The following is a 17643-nucleotide window of genomic DNA, read 5'->3' on the forward strand; positions in this document are numbered from 1 at the left end:
ATGAGCTCCGGTTCCTCCCCATCTTCCTTACCTTCCCATCCTCCCTCGCCTCCACACACCCACAGGCTGCGCGAATCGATGAGCTCCGGTTCCTCCCCATCTTCCTTACTTTCAATCCCCCCTCCCTCCCTCCCTCCTCCCTTGCCTCCACACACCCACAGGCTGCGCGACCCCCTCCCCCCTTCCATCATTTTCCCATCTCCTACTCACTCTCCCCTCCGACAAACATGGCTGCGAAATCCGACGGTGCAGCCGTCTCTCCGCGAAAACAACCCCCCCTCGACTGTCCTTCCAGGTCGGACCACCGTCCTCCGTCTCCGCTTCCGCATCGCCTCCCCGCCGAGCAGCGCTACTCCGTGTCGGACTGCTGCTGGACCCTCTGCGCCCTCTTGGTCTTCTTCTCGGACGGGGCCTCCGACCTGTGGCTGGCTGCCGACTACTACCTTCGGAGGGAGTACTGGTGCTTTGCACTGACCCTCGTCTTTGTGGTGCTCCCCTCCGTGGTGGTGCAGATGTTGAGCTTCCGATGGTTCGCCTACGATTTCACTGACACCCCCGAGAGCGGCACGGCTGCGGCGGCCGTGGTGGCGGCGGGGAGCGACTTCGGTGACAAGGACGGCGGTGCAGAGCGGGGCGCTGGCCGCACCTCCGCGGCGGCTGGGGTGCTGCCTGGGCCGGCCACCGGGGGCTGCTGCAGAGTGCTCATGTGGCTCTTTCAGGTCGTCATTCACATCTTCCAGTTGGCTCAAGTGTGGAGGTAACTACACACCATCTATTTGTGTTTAGAGTCAACACTACATCATGTCTTCTTGTATTGTTTGACGTTTGTGTCCGGCTTTGGAATTGAGAATAGACTCCACCCACCACCATCAGCACACTGACCAGCTTCTAGGTCAACCATCACCCAGGACATTGCATCAACTCATCTCCATCAATGGAGCCACAAATACATGTCCTCGGTCTTGTTGCGTCCCTCATTGGGACTCGGGAGGAAGGCAGTAGGTCTGTGGGTCAGCAGCTTGGTCTGACTGGGAGGAAAGTGCTGGAGCGCAGGGGTGTCCTGGTAGCTTTTGACAGGCTTGAGATGCTGAAGGAGGCGTTGATGTGAGCTATGGTGGGAGGAAGCTTCAGATGCAAATCAATTGATCATAAGCTGCCCATGTCAGTCTCTCTGTGCTGGACGGCCGGATATCGATTTCCTACTTCCTCCTGGGTGTGTGTCCAGCAGCACATTAAAAAGCTGAATTACCGGTAATGCCATTAAAGCTGCTTTGTGGGTTCCGTTTGTTGCAGTCCGGGCGTGTATGTGTGTGCGCTCATTTAGAGGATTATACTGTGTTGATATTAGTACATAGCATGGTTTGCATAGGCCAGGGGTCGGCAACCCAAAATGTTGAAAGAGCCATATTGGACCAAAAATACAAAAACAAATCTGTCTGGAGCCGCAAAAAATTAAAAGCCATATTACATGTGTCATGAGATATAAATGTAATTAAGATGACTTAAAGGAAACTAAATGAGCTCAAATGTAGCTACAAATGAGGCATAATGATGCAATATGTACACATCGCTAGCCTAAATAGCATGTTAGCATCGATTAGCTTGCAGTCATGCAGTGACCAAATATGTCTGATTAGCACTCCACACAAGTCAATAACATCAACAAAACTCACCTTTGTGCATTCATGCACAACGTTAAAAGTGTGGTGGACAAAATGAGACAGAAAAAGTGGCATAAAACACGTCGTAGAAAGTCGGAGAAAGTTATACCAGTTATATCAATCAATACATGTAAACAAACTATACGGTGAGTTCAAGGACCGCCAAAATAAGTAGGACAAAACGGCGCTCGCCAAATACTCGAATCAGTGAAGCATGTTTAATATAAACAGTGTGATTTATAACAATTAGGGAGGTTTGTGTCATGTTTGTCCTCCTACAGAAACCATACTAAAACAAAAAAATAGATTTTTTTTCCCCCTCATCTTTTTCCATTCTTCATACATTTTTGAAAAATCTCCAGAGAGCCACTAGGGCGGCGCTAAAGAGCCGCATGCGGCTCTAGAGCCGCGGGTTGCCGACCCCTGCCATAGGGTGATATTTTCCATTCCTCTTGGAGCAAGCAGGCAACCAGTGTTGGTGTACCGGCGTACATCATTGTGACCAGGTAATAAAGTGTAGACATTAGTTTGACATTGAGGTAAATTATACCCTATACAATTTTCTTATATGAATGTGAAGTAGCATGTGTTTGCATTTGGTCACAGAATCCTTTGAAGGATTATTCTACTAAGGGCAAATCTGCAAATGTCACTCACAGCTCGTTCCAGAGTGGGTGGCGTTGCACTCAGGACATTGGGGAATTTAAAAGACAGCAGCTGTTATTATTATTATTATAGAGGTTTATTTGAAATAGGGAGAGATACAAAAACATAGACATCTGAAACAGTTATCCAATGTATGCATCATAGTGTTTGTAGCCAAAGCTAATTTATAACACTTGTCCCCAACAACAACAACACAGATCCAACATCATTAAAATACGAAAATAGAATAAGGCAAAGATGAGTCGATAATATTGATAATAGAAATAATACAGACAAAGTGGAAACTAGATAAAAGCCAATAATAATAATAATAACACAGACAAAGTGCAGACTAGCTAGATAAAAACCAATTAGTAAAATTTAGTCAAAACTAAACATGGGAACACGATTGTTGCTCAACTAGCCATAATTGTGTTTGTTTTTTGAAAGTGACAAGTGCAGGTATACTTTTCAAAGTGTCAGGTAGAGAGTTCCATAGTTGTGGTCCTTTTATTGAAAAGGCAGTCTGGGCAAAAGATGTTCTACGGCAGTGGTCCCCAACCACCAGGACAGATTGGTCGCGCAAGAAATAAAATAAAATATATATATATATATATATGTATTTTAGTTTTTTTTAAATTTAATCAACATAAAAAACACAATATATACATTATATATCAATACAGTCTGCAGGGATACAGTCCGTAAGCACACATGATTATATTTCTTTATGAAAAAAAAAAAAAAAAAAGTGATTTGTCTCAAGGTTGTGCGTTAGTTGTTCCGAAACAATCTTCTCCAGGACTTTAGATAAAACTGGAAGAAGGCTGATAGGTCTATAGTTAGATGTCATTCCAGCATCACCTGATTTTAAAAGTGCTATTACCTGTCCAGTTTTCCATCCATCTGGGAGTTGCCCTGTTTTAATGGAAATATTAATAAGACGGGTAAGAGGCTGTATAAGGATGCCGCTATATTTTTTAAGAAAAGGTGTGTCTAGGTTATAAATATCCTTTGAGTATGTGGTGTTTAGGTCATGTATGGCATTTAGGACAGTAGTCTGACTAACCTCCTTGAGCTGAAATGAGCTGTCTTGTTCATCAGGTATGTCTGTTGTTTGGTCATCATTCAAGAAAAACTAGACGAAAGGTTTTTCACAGATTCTATAAAGAATTTATTGAACTCATTTGAGACTTGTGTACAATCATTAATGATTTTGTCTCCTACTTTAAGTTTATATTGGTTTTGGGTGGTGTTACCCTCTGGTTTTAATAGGCTATGTAGTAGTTTCCAGATCATTTTGCCATTTCTTTTAGCCTCTAATAGCATGTTGATGTAATAGTTTGATTGGGACATTCTGAGCTGTTTAACTACTTGATTACACAAGGCAAGGCAAGGCAACTTTATTTGTATAGCGCTTTTCATACACAAGTCAGACTCAAAGTGCTTCACAGACAACAAAGTGAAATGAAAGAAAATAAAAGCAAAATTAAAATGCAGACAAAAATAAAAACAGTGCGGGCGTTAAAAGGTTAAAAGATTTAGCTGAAAGCTAAGGTGAACATAAAAGTTTTCAGTCTAGTTTTAAAAGTAGTCAGAGTTGGGGAAAGTCTGACATCTTCAGGAAGTTTATTCCAGCTATTTGTTGCATAGTGACTGAATTATGCTCTCCCTTGATTTGAGTTTACTCTGGGAACCGCTAACAGATTGGTCTCAGAAGATCTTAGTGATCTAGAGGGCGTATATAGTGGGAGCATATCAGTGATATACTTGGGCCCTAGACCATGTAGTGATTTATATGTGAGCAGGAGGATTTTGAAATCTATTCTCTGATGTACAGGGAGCCAATGTAAGGATTTAAGAATTGGTGTAATGTGCTCACATTTTTTGGTCTTTGTTAGAACTCTAGCAGCAGTGTTCTGAACAAGCTGTAGCTGCCTGACAGTTTTTTTGGGAAGACCTGCAAGGAGACCATTACAATAGTCTAGCCTACTGGTAATAAAGGCATGTACAAGTTTTTCTAAGTCTTGAGCTGACATGAGCCCTCTAAGTCTTGTTACATTTTTGAGGTGATAGTAGGCCGATTTTGTTACTGATTTGATGTGACTGTTGAAATGGAAATCAGAATCTAAAATAACCCCAAGATTTCTGGCTTTATTTGAGGTTTTCAGGGACAGTGATTGAAGGTGTTGGATGACTTTAAACCTTTCTTTTTTAGCACCAAAAACAATTATCTCAGTTTTATCTTCATTTAGTTGTAGGAAATTTTGGCACATCCAGTGTTTGACTTGCTCAATGCACTGGCACAGAAGATCTATGGGGCGATAGTCATTTGGTGATAGCGCTACACAAGCCTTTAAATATTTTCAAATCGGTGTCACTATGAGTTTTGATAAAAGTTTTTAAGGCATAATCTCTCTTTTTCATTAATTTCCGGATATCATCATTAATCCATGGTAACTGAAATTTTCTGTGGGATTTTTTTCGCTTTCTAATACATTTATCAATAATGCGTCCGATAGTAGACATTAGCTGATTACAACAGGCGTGTACTTGGTCATGTTGTTGGAGCTCGTCCCAATTAATACCCTTTAATTCGTTTTCAAATGCAGTTGTTGATTGGCGTCAGACGTTTCTTTGTGAGTTTTCTTGCAGCTAATGTCAGATTATGATCTGACAAGCCGGTGACTAGATTGTACGTTTTTACGATTCTGTCAGGCTTGTTTGTGAAGATTAAATCAATTAGTGTCTTAGTGTTTTTAGTGATACGTGTGGGGGTTTCTATCTTCTGACTAAAGTCATGTTTAGATGTGAGGTCTTTTAGTTTTTTTCTGCAGTCTTTGTCTAGCCAGTTTAAGTTGAAGTCTCCGAAGACAAGTACTTCACTGTTATTTTTAAAATTCTTAAACAGTACATCTAAGTCTTCGCATAGCGTTACAATGCATACAGATGGAGGGCTGTATACCACCAATACATTGAATTGCATGTTTTGATAGTGTGACATTAATACATAAACATTCAGTAGATATATCAGCAGTCAGGGGAATTTCCTTTGCATTAAGTGAGTCCTTGACATATATCAGTACGCCCCCTCCCCTTCCCACAGTTCGGTCCCTTCTAAAACATTTATATCCTGGAACACTGATTATGCTGGTTAAAATGTTATCATGCAGCCATGTTTCACTAATGCATAGAAAATCAAGATTAGACTCGGACAGTAATAATCTTATTTCATCACACTTGGGAACTAGGCTTCGGATGTTTAAATGACTTCCCAAAATACCTTTGGGTTTCACTGCAGGATCCCAAATCACTTTAGCATGATTAACAGTTTGAAAAAGCAAAGTCTGTTTCTGCTTCGTCTGTGCTTGTGTTTGGAGTGTTCTTTTTGGATTTCAGAAGAGAAAATGAAAACATCAGCAATATCTGATAAGAAGCCCTACAGGTAGAAGTAGATGATAGGGGGTCGGAGGTCACCCGACTCAAACTGATCAGAGGAATACTGTCAAGGAAAGCTTGAACCGGCCAGACTGGCCGTCTCCAAGGGTAGAGTTACAAAGAATGGGGGTTTTCCGGCAAGGGGTATTTAGTCACTGTGGTCCTAGAGGACATTCAGAAGAGATTTGGCCCATTCCTTCTCCGGGAAACTGCAGTTCCTGTCTGAGGCTCGCTGAAACAATTAAAGCTTTTTGTTTGACGATTCCTCTTGGCGTCTCCTTGGCTCATCACCCATCACGACCATCGAATATACATCATCATCACATGTGGACTACCTTAGCTCTCACAAGATAAAGGCTTGTAGATTGGCCTATGGAATGCAAAATAACAGCCCCATCCGTGGGAAGAGTCTACATGTTTAGGTTAACCCCAGATTTCCACTGGATGCAGAACGGCTGCTGAACGAAACCGCCAAGGAGCAGCACCGCCACCGTTGTGGCTCCGTCGTGCAGCCAAATAGCACAGACTTTTACGAGATCTCCGCGCTTAATCATGTAGTAAGGGAAGCTGTAGTAAAGCGAACCTATTGTGTTACTTCCAAAAGAGCATGAGCAAATAAACTGGGTCCTGCCATTAAAAACAGGTGCTAAACGGCAACACCAAAAACAGTTTTGCCAAGACAAACAACTTTATTTTTTGTAGCAAGCAACAATACAACAGTAACATTATCCCTGGCAAGCGCGCCCCAACAACCACTGCCTTGCTTTCCCGGTCCCTGTATCAGCTGGTGTTTGACACAGGCCTCAAAATCACCACGTAGCTGCCCAGGATATGCCTGTATAAAATTTTGGGTCTTCCAGAATCAGCATGTGCTCATCCATTTGTGTCAACGAGGTGAAATTACACCTGAAAACCTTTGACAAGTTGACTTCATGTCCGTCGCCGCCCATTAAGATGTTTCAAAATGTAAAATACGATACGCCTTAAAAACGGAGTACTGTATTTTATTTTGAAAGTAAACCCGATAATTGTTGTATTTGTGCATGACTTCCTGTCCAACACAAGCACATTTTAGCTAAATTGAATGGATTTCTTACTGCGACCGGCAAATATAGAAGCTCTGCGTATATTTAGAGCTTAAATGCAGAACGTCAACAGCGTGTCGGTGACTTTCCGCAGGCGGTGGAAACGGACGCATAGACTTGGATAAAAATGGAAACAGTCCGGCGCAGTGTGGGTGCCGATCCGCCGCCGTTTCGCATCCAGTGGAAATCCGGGGTAATGGCCTATGTGTAGGGAAGACGTACACACGCACCATCAGGCCCTTACATGGTCAGGATGGAGTCAACTTCCTCAGCACAAACTCAAAGACTTGAGATGACATCATGAGGTTCTATAGAAACTGGTTGCTTGGCTGCTCCAAGGAAGGAAATAGACATCTTTGGGCTAGGCCACCTCCAGGTAATGCAGAACCCGTAAGTGACGCTCGCTTGTCAATAAAGTAAGCTTTGGTTCAACGATGCGTCACCGCTGTCTCCTTTGATCCAGTCACACCGCCAAGTCGTCCTCCGGTTCGGAGGAGAGTGACAATACGCATCAATTTCTTCCTGTTTTAGCAGTTAACTGAAGAATGATCCGTCATTGATGCGCTGGCAGGTGAAGTGTCTGCAGGATCCAGTCAGGGAGGTGCATTTGACCTTTGTGCAGCAGGAAGTAGAACAACCGAAGGTTATGCAAACCCCATCATGGTTCACAGAGCTTGTTGACATCATGTGATGCTTCTCCCTGAGGCGATAAGACGTTTATAGCTTCACACACAGAAGGTGTGCTTGGCTCACACATGAGACCTCCATATCTGGAGAGAAAACACATTTGTGCTGAACTGTGTTTACATAAAGGCCTGTGTGTCTCCCACATGTTAGTAACGAAAGGTCACCATAGCAGCAGCGGTGTGTGTGTGTGTTGGGGGGGGGGGGGGTTCCATGTCAACAAGGGATTTACACTGAGCTGTGTTTGCCTAATATTCAATCTCCAATCTGGACTGAGTGCATTTATTTGTTTCCCCGCTGCAGCCATCTGACAGAGTTGATTTGAAGCGCAGAACATCTCTACATGTTCCCTTTTTTAATGTCGCTGTTCAAACTCAAAACAGTCGGAATCTCTCTGGGGCTCACAAGTCAAACTTTCATCTCCATAAGAAATATGTTAAACATCACTTCAGGCCAGGTGTGACCAAATTGTGGCTCGGGGTCCGTTTGCGCACATTCTAAAAATACTATTACAAAAAAACAGATACAATTTATAAAAAGAGAGCAAATAGGAGTATAGTAACAGGGAAAAAAGTGTAATTGGTGACGTTTAAAACTAGGAATGCAAAATGTTTTATTAAGCAGATACCGATACAGATAACTTCTGCTTTTCAATAATAATACAGACTAACCCATTTGTAGCTATGATTTTTTTTATGTAGATTTTAATCTAGTTCGTGCTCACCTTTCTTTGAGGCCGCTTCTTTACCAGCGCAGATGTCTTCTCAGGCTTTGAAAACACTGTTTTAAGCGATGTGGGCATTTCAGGTTACTGAATAGATTTAATGTGTAGAGTTGTTGAGTTGAGTTTGAGTTTATTTGGAACATGCATGCATACAACATGATACATCACCATTTCCAGTTTCTCTATTCAACATGTTCGAAAAGGAGTAGGAAGAAGCAGAGCTCATTTAATCCTACCCCTTTTCCTTTACATAGCAGTTGCTAAAACTTTTGTTCTCTTCCTGTTCTCAATTTTTTCACAATATACCACATAAGTAATAACAATAAAAATAAATAATATTTGGTGAAGTAAGTTATATTTTATATGGTGAGATGAGTAAGATTATCTTGAAACAGAATGGATGGATTAAATAAATTCAGAATGTTTATCATGGTTCTTTTTCTTTGTACTTTGTAAACACTTTTAAGTTTGAAGAGTTTCTTGAAGTGGATCATATTAGTACATTGTTTGATTTATTTGCTTAATCCATTCCATAATTTAATTCCACATACTGATATACTGAAGGTCTTAAGTGTTGTGCATGCGTACAAATGTTTTAAATTACATTTTTTTCTAAGATTATATTTCTCCTCTTTTGTTGAGAACTATTGTTGTACATTCTTGGGTAGCAGATTAGTTTGCTTTGTGCATAATTTTAGCTTTTTGCAAATTCACTATGTCGTGGAATTTCAGTATTTTTAATTCAATAAATAAAGGGTTTGAATGTTTACTATATCCAACATTATGTATTATTCTAACTGATCTTTTTTGTAACACCGTTAATGAATGAAGTGTACTTTTGTAGTTATTTCCCCATATTTCTACACAATAACTCAGATATGGTAACACTAGTGAGCAGTAGAGAATATGAAGTGATTTTTGGTCTAGAACATGTTTTGCTTTATTCATTATTGACGTGTTTCTTGCTTCTTTATGTTGTATATTTTTTACATGAGATTTCCAGTTCAATTTATCATCAATCTTTATACCTACAAATTTGGTTTCATTTACTCTTTCAATTTCTATTCCGTCTATTTGTATTTGTGTTTGACATTCTCTTCTACTGTTCCCAAATAGCATTATTTTAGTTTTACTGAGATTTAAAGATAGTCTGTGTTGAAGCGTGATGGTTTTATTCCCTACTCATAGAATGTTTGCAGAACATTTGGTGCAAAAAGCACGCTAAATGTCTTTCTGTGAAAACAATGAAGAAGTCCCAAATGATCAACGCCATGTTTGTTGGTGTGACGGCGTAATCCCTCGTGTTTATCAAGCACCCCCACTTAGTACACAAATCTGACATGCAGGCTGTTTTGAAAAAAACATATATTCTGTTGGCTTTGAAAATGAATTGTATCAAAACGGCCGTGCATTCTTTGATTTTTCAGTGTGCGACACTTTAGTGGAAAAAGTTTGGACACTCCTGCTTTAGGCAACTGTAGCAAATGACATGATATAAATTTGTCGCCCAGGTACGTCCGAGCCCTGTATTTGGGCGTGCAGAGCCGCTGGCACAGGGAGCCCGAGCGCCGTCACTACTACTGGCGCATGATGTTTGAGAGCGCCGACATCAGTATCCTGCGTTTGCTCGAGTCCTTCCTGAAGAGCGCCCCACAGCTGGTGCTGCAGCTCTCCATCATGATACTAGCCGGTCAGGTGCTGCCTCTTCAGGGTGAGTGTCCTCACAAGACCATCTGTCATTCCGTGCAATGCACGGGGACCACTAGTTCAGTTTTTCATACACTACATTTTGGAATACTGTATGATATGGGAACTTCCGTTTTTTTAGTACTAGACTGCTTCATCCCAAGTGCAGGACTAATAGACTAAAAAAGTTCTTTGTCCCACACACCATCAAAATGTACAACTCCTATCTGGGGGGATGGGAGGTGGGGCGTGGGGGGGTAGTACTAGGATGACAGGGGACACAAAAAAATAACAATACTGAAATAAACTGCAACACAAAACAGTGCAATACATTTTAAAGGTGCAATAGACACATCACATCTTTCATATAATCGACAGTATTACTGTTTTTCTTCATTTTTATTTATTTCATAACATGGTCACTATTGCCTAGTTTCTCTTGTTGTATTCTTATTTTTACTGTTATATTTTTATTCTTAGTGTTACTTTTTATTTTTATTGTTATATTTTCTATTGTATTTCCATGTATACCTCCATTATTTACTTTTTAAATTATATATCAATTCTGTACACTGCTGCTGGAATTTTAATTTTCCTGAAGGAATCAATAAAGTACTATCTATCTATCTATCTATCTATCTATCTATCTATCTATCTATCTATCTATCTATCTATCTATCTATCTATCTATCTATCTATCTATCTATCTATCTATCTATCTATCTATCTATCTATCTATCTATCTATCTATCTATCTATCTATCTATGTAATAAATACTATAAAAGGAATAGGTCTCTGGAGTGAATGTGATATACAGTGGAAACTTGATATAGAAACTTAAATGTTTTTTGGACAGGGTTTGTAAATAGGAAAGATTTTATACTGCAGCACATTTCTTAATAAGAAACAATGTAAACATGAATAGTGAGTCGCAACCTCAACAAAAGTCCATATTTTTGTAAAAGTTTATATATTTTGAACACAATATAAAATGCTATACAGTTCTGTATAGCAAACAAACATAACAAAGGGGTGATGGATCATCTTTCTATTCCATAACCAAGTCAAAACACAAACATCTCCACAAAGGCCAACTGTTAAATTATTTTATTTTTTGGCATGTTTTGATCATTCATTGTACATACATTATTTTACAAAAGTGACGACTCGCCTCACTCAAATTTCAGCAACCATTTTGTATAGAGTGGTACCTCAGTTCTCATTAGTCCTGTATTTCCTTTCAAAATGTCAAACGAACACCGAAGCATACGAAAACCTGAAGCAATTTTTTCCTAAAAGAATGAGACAAATCCAATCGATTAATTCCAGGAATTGAATTTTTTTCAAGAATAATTAAGTTGTACATGCAGAAAACAATGGCAAATACATATAAACGATGAGTGAAATAGATACATGAAAATGTAACATCATTTTTACCTAAGTTAAAAACTGTTGTTGGCAAATACAGAGACTTTGTCTGTGTTAGTTAACAAAGAACTACAGTGATGGCGTCATAATGAGGTATAACCTAATCCAGAAAAAGTGGTTTGAAAAGATAAAATACAATGGTTGCTGAAATGTAACTGGGTTATACAAATGTGAGGGGTGGACTCACTTTTGTGAAGTGTATTTGTTGTTTAGCAGGTTGGTTCATGCAGGATGACATATAAAATGGTACACATGGGTTGTTACTGACATTCTGTATGACAAAGCTAAACATGTATTCAATCTGTATTCATCTTTGTCCAGATCTGCACCAATATCAAATGGGTTCTATGCCAACCCCAACCCAAAGTAGAAATGAAAACAGTTAAGTATTTTTTGCGTCGCTAAAACTAACCAACTAACCCACAGACAACTAAAGGTGATCTGATCAGTGTTGATTTTGACAGCAGTTTTTGTATTTCGTTTCTTTTGACGAAAATGTATTTTAGTTTTAGTCAATTAAATTTCACAACAGTTTAGTCAACACAAATTATAGTACATTTATTGGACTATAATTGAAAGTATAAAATATTGTTTAATTGAAAGTACTTTTTTTTAGGCTACCTGCAAAACCAGTATGAGTTTATGGTCAGGAATGTTATAGTTCGTCATTTTTTGTCAATGGATATGTTGTAGGCATTTTTTTATTTTGTGTTTCAGCTTCATAGAGTTTGTCAAGCAGATTGTGTATTTTAGTTAGCTTTCTACGCAGTGTTACTATCACTTGAAAGTCCTCATTTTTAAAAGTACTAACCGGTAATCTAGTTTAGTAATCATTTTGTCATAGTTTGTCCAAACTTTTTCCACCGAGGGCCGCATACTAAAAAATCCAAGTATGCTCGGGCAATTTGGACACCCCTGATCTTAGAAGTGAGTTATTAGTATAAAAACAAAATTAAGATCTTTCTTTTTTGTGTAAACCAAGCAAAGTATATTAGTAGTTCACATAGTAACAGTAATAGAAGTAATTTGATAGTATTAGCTTTGGCCAACTTACAGTTGTGTAGATAAGTGGCGTAGTGGGTAGAGCGGCCGTGACAGAAACCTGAGGGTTGCAGGTTCGCTCCCCGCCTCTTGACATCCAAGTCGCTGCCGTTGTGTCCTTGGGCAGGACACTTCACCATTGCCCCCGATGATGATGAATGAATGATAGGTGGTGGTCAGAGGGGCCGTAGGAGCAAACTGGCAGCCTCGCTTCTGTCAGTCTACCCCAGGGCAGCTGTGGCTACAAATGTAGCTTACCACCACCAGGTGTGAATGAATGATGGGTTCCCACTTCTTTGTGAGCGCTTTGAGTATCTAATAATAGAAAAGCGTGATATAAAATCTAATCCATTATTATTATTATTATTATTATTAAAGTTAAAGTACTAATGATTGTCACACATACACTAGGTGTGGTGAAATGAGTCCTCTGCATTTGACCCATACCCTTGTTCATCCCCTGGGAAGTGAGGGAAGCAGTGAGCAGCAGCGGTGGCCACGCCCGGGAATCATTTTGGTGATTTAACCCCCAATTCCAACCCTTGATGCTGAGTGCCAAGCAGGGAGGTAATGGGTCCCATTTTTATAGTCTTTGGTATCTCAGGGCGGACACTCTAACCACAAGACCACTGAGTAGGTCACAATGACTCGCCTGCTGATTGCATCGGAAGTAAAATGTGTCTATTCATTTTATTGACATTTTTTTTAATATTATTATTATTTCTTAAAAAAAAAAAGGGAAAGGTGTCCTCTTCATTTGGTAAATGCTTGCAGTTATTGTTTTAGCGGTGATAAACCCAACTTCCCTATCTCTCAAAGGAAATGATCTGATTGGATCTCCTTTGTAAGTCACTCCCAGTCTGACTGGACATTATACGAACTTGTCCCAGTCATGCACAAGACAAAATTGAATATGATTCGATTTTGTGTTTTTTTCCCAAATTCTTTGTCTTGCTTGTGTTTGTTAACTAAAAGGAATAATTGTCTAAATCAACGTACATTTTTAGAATGAGCTATAGTCTTATTTTAGTTAGAGGAAAATAGGTAGTTGATGAAAATTACAATGAAATTAACAACATTAACATTGGATCACAGCATAACCTGTGCTCATGTTTTAGTTATGGGGACAAAACACTGCTTTCATCACAGCATGGCCGCCATTTTCAACCTAATATAGTGTTTCACTTCACTACTAAATCTTCACTCGTTTGCACCTTGCTTTGCTCAACTCCCGCAGGACTTTCAGCGTCCGCCTCCCTGATGTCCCTGGCCTGGATGATCGCCTCCTATCAGAAAGTCTTGAGGGACTCCAGAGACGATAAGCTCCCCATGACCTACAAGGCAGTCGTCGTTCAGATCCTGTGGCATCTCTTCACCATCGGGGCCCGCGCGCTGGCCTTCGCCCTCTTCGCCTCCGTGTTCCAGCTTTACTTTGGCATCTTCATCGTGGCCCACTGGTGCATCATGACTTTCTGGATCATTCAAGGCGAGACGGACTTCTGCATGTCCAAGTGGGAGGAGATCATCTATAACATGATGGTGGGCATCGTGTACGTCTTCTGCTGGTTCAGTGTGAGGGAGGGCCGCACTCGCTGCAGGATGCTCACCTACAATCTGACCGTGTTCCTGGAGAACATAGCCCTCGCCGCCACCTGGTATCTGTACCGGGGCACACATACCTCAGACTTCTACGCCGTTGTTATGGTGTGTGTGGTGGCCAGCAGCTATGCTCTGGGCACCTTCTTCATGTTTGTTTATTACTGTCTGCTGCACCCTGACGGCCCCGTCTCAGGATGGGGCTACATGTCTGAGAAGGAGGTGGCGGCGGAGGCGCTGGTGTCCCCGACCGCCAGCCTCCCCCCAGACCTGGTGAGCAGCCCACCCAGGACCCTGCAGAGAACTAAAGACAGAGAGCAGGGGTCTGGGATGGACGGAGACGTGTTCCTGGTGCGAACACTTCGGGGAAGACGGGCCCCAGCGCCCCACCCTACAACAGGGACAGAAGGGCCCGTCATCCGAATAGACCTGCCCAGGAAGAGTTACCCCGCCTGGGACGCTCACTACATCGACCGCAGGCTGCGCAAAACAATCCTGGTGCTGGAAAGCGTGGCGCCGGTTGCTCCGAGGATTCAGTACCGCTGCCTGGGCACGCCCAAAGAAGTGATGGAGTACGAGACCACCGTGTGATGGTGACCCTTCATCTCCATGACGACTGCCAAGCAGTGGAGACAAATAATGGGAGTGTTTTTTTGTTTTTTTTTGCAAATGCAAATATGTTGTGGGATGGTGTTGCATACAGTCGCAATAAAAAGTTTGCATACACTTGTAAAGAACATAATGTCATGGCTGTCTTGAGTTTCCAATAATTTCTACAACTCTTATTTTTTTGTGGTAGAGTGATTGGAGCACATACTTGTTGGTCACAAAAAACATTCCTGAAGTTTGGTTCTTTTATGAATTTATTATGGGTCTTGAAAATGTGACCAAATCTGCTGGGTCAAAAGTATACATACAGCAATGTTAATATTTGGTTACATGTCCCTTGGCAAGTTTCACTGCAATAAGGCGCTTTTGGTAGCCATCCACAAGCTTCTGGCAAGCTTCTGGTTGCATTTTTGACCACTCCTCTTGACAAAATTGGTGCAGTTCAGGTAAATTTGTTGGTTTTCTGACATGGACTTGTTTCTTCATCATTGTCCACACGTTTAAGTCAGGACTTTGGGAAGGCCATTCTAAAACCTTAATTCTAGCCTGATTTCCTTTACCACTTTTGACGTGTGTTTGGGGTCATTGTCCTGTTGGAACACCTAACTTCCAGGCTGATGATTTTAGGTTGTCCTGAAGAATTTGGAGTTAATCCTCCTTTTTCATTGTCCCATTTACTCTCTGTAAAGCACCAGTTCCATTGGCAGCAAAACAAGCCCATAGCATAATACTACCACCACCATGCTTGACGGTAGGAATGGTGTTCCTGGGATGGTGTTCCTGGGATGAAAGGCCTCACCTTTTCTCCTCCAAACATATTGCTGGGTATTGTGGTCAAACAGCTCAATTTTTTGTTTCATCTGACCAGAGAACTTTCCTCCAGAAGGTCTTATCTTTGTCCATGTGATGTCAAAAAAATAAGAGTTGTAGAAATTATTGGAAACTCAAGACAGCCATGACGTTATGTCCTTTACAAGTGTATGTAAACGTTTCATCGGGACTGTACTTACTGTAGTTTTCTGTATCACTTCTCAGGTTAGGGTGACAGTAACAAAGCCAGTTAAGAGAGAAGCACAGTGTCAGAACTTCGGTCACGAGGCAGCGACTCCTCCTCAGTAAGGACATGTCTTCAACATGTCTGACAACCAACAGCAGCTACAAAGTGAGTCACTGTGCTTTTAAAGCCGACTCACGCCAGTAGTCACCATTTTCCAAAGCTGCTCGCTCGTGTTGAAGGAGTCTCTAAAAAAAAATGCTGCTTCCAAATGTGGTGTTTTCAAAGCAACAACAGAATTGAATGTTTAAACAAACAAAAAAAACAGTAGAAAAGGTGCGTGTTTGTGATGAGGCTTGAGGATAGAAAACATTCCTGTGTCATTGTTTGTTAAAACTAGAACAATTCAAGCCTTAGTCGTGAAAAGAAGCACATTCTTGAAGAATGTGTCCACTGAATGGGATCTCCTGTATGTGACAAGGAGGAGGAAGTTGTAGCCGTCTCTACTTGTTCTGTATCCATATTTTGTTGTGCGAGTAATGTAAAGAAAAATCTTAGCTGCAGAGACGAGCATTAACTTTATTGATGGTAACGGCATGTATCTTTCATCAGGGTTCTTTTTTTCCCCCCAGCGGAAAATGTGTGTATTTGTGTGTGTATGGAAAAAACATTTCATTTCAAGAGGTGTCACTGAGTGGGTGGGAAGAAAAGGCAGTTTTGTTGTAAACACTGTCTAGACACAAATATAGATGATAAACAGCCCATTCAGCACCTTTTACAACCCTAAGGGAGACGTCTATCTTTGGATGACAATGGTGCTAACTCAACCTGTCATGTATCAACCATACAGTGTCACGTCAGATAAGCCTGGAAAGAACTGTACCTCAAATGCAACGCAAGAATCAAAACGCCTTAAACTGGTCACACCAGACTGTTGCGAGACAAAAGCTAAAGGAGAAGCTGTCATGAAGTCACTGTTGCCGGAATAAAGCGCAATGTGTTTACCTGACATGTGCTGCCTTTTTTTTTTATACATGTATACGACCCCTGGAAAATATGTTGGAATCACCAGACTTGGACGCTGTTCATTTAGTTGTTGGATTTTGTCGAAAAAAGCTGATAACAGACATGACACAAAACTATAGTCATTTCAAATGGCAGCTTTCTGGCTTTAAGAAACACTGAAATAAATCAAGAAAATACATTGTGGTAGTCTGCAACAGTTTCATTCACGTTTGACACCCCTGATTTAGAGTAAAATGCATGGACTGGGGGGAGGAAACCAGATTACCTGGGAAAGAACTGCACGTATCAGGAGAATGTGAAATGAAATTAGTTTATTTCGGTCATATAATTCAGTGTTTTTCAACCTTTTCTGAGCCAAAGCACATTTTTTTCATTGAAAAAATCCGGAGGCACACCACCAGCAGAAAATATAAAAAAATTAAACTCAACAGCCGTTATTGACAGTAAAAAGTCGTTCTCGCAATTGTTGGATATTAATTTAAACCATAACCAACCTTGCATCACTATAACTCTTGTCTCAAAGTAGGTGTACTGTCACGACATGTCACATCAAGCCATAACTTATTTTGAGTTTTTTGGTGTTTTCCTGTGTGTAGTGTTTTAGTTCTTGTCTTGCGCTCCTATTTTGTTGTTAATTGTCATGTCATGTACGGATGTACTTTGTGGACGCCGTCTGCTCCACACGCTGTAAGTCTTTGCTGTCGTCCAACATTCTGTTTTTGTTTACTTTGCAGCCAGTTCAGTTTTAGTTTTGTTTTGCATAGCCTTCCCTAAGCTTCAATGCCTTTTCTTAGTGGCACTCGCCTTTTGTTTATTTTTGGTTTAAGCATTAGATACCTTTTTACCTGTAGTATGCCTCCCGCTGTCGTCTGCATATTGTGATCGCGACAAACCATGTTCCCGACATCTACAAAGCAATTAGCTACCTGCTGCCACCTACTGATTTGGAAGAGTATTACACGGTTACTCTGCCAATCTCTTGACAGTATAGACACTCAACAACGGCACATTTGCGCATTATAATT

The 17643-nt window shown here is 40.8% G+C and overlaps 1 protein-coding gene across 2 annotated transcripts; it reads left to right on the forward strand.

The window, feature by feature from the left end:
- The first annotated feature begins 226 nt into the window (after positions 1–226).
- Positions 227–16595, forward strand: xkr7a (XK related 7a). 2 transcript variants are annotated; one of them, XM_062053400.1, is made up of 4 exons: positions 227–757; positions 9749–9948; positions 11674–11733; positions 13631–16595. In XM_062053400.1, exons 1-4 carry the CDS (start codon positions 228–230, stop codon positions 14578–14580), a joined length of 1740 nt encoding a protein of 579 aa, XP_061909384.1. In that variant the 5' UTR covers position 227; the 3' UTR covers positions 14581–16595. The 2 variants fall into 2 exon arrangements, with proteins under 2 accessions (XP_061909384.1, XP_061909385.1); XM_062053401.1 differs by lacking the exon at positions 11674–11733.
- The last annotated feature ends 1048 nt before the right edge of the window (positions 16596–17643 follow it).

This window comes from Entelurus aequoreus, linkage group LG07, assembly GCF_033978785.1.
Source record: "Entelurus aequoreus isolate RoL-2023_Sb linkage group LG07, RoL_Eaeq_v1.1, whole genome shotgun sequence".
NCBI lineage: Eukaryota > Metazoa > Chordata > Actinopteri > Syngnathiformes > Syngnathidae > Entelurus > Entelurus aequoreus.

Coding starts and splice junctions, on each gene's coding strand:
- xkr7a (XM_062053400.1), top strand. CDS start 228: ATGGCTGCGAAATCCGACGGTGCAGCCGTCTCTCCGCGAAAACAACCC. Junction 758..9,748: donor CAGTTGGCTCAAGTGTGGAG/GTAACTACACAC, acceptor TTTGTCGCCCAG/GTACGTCCGAGCCCTGTATT. Junction 11,734..13,630: donor CCAAAGTAGAAATGAAAACA/GTTAAGTATTTT, acceptor CAACTCCCGCAG/GACTTTCAGCGTCCGCCTCC.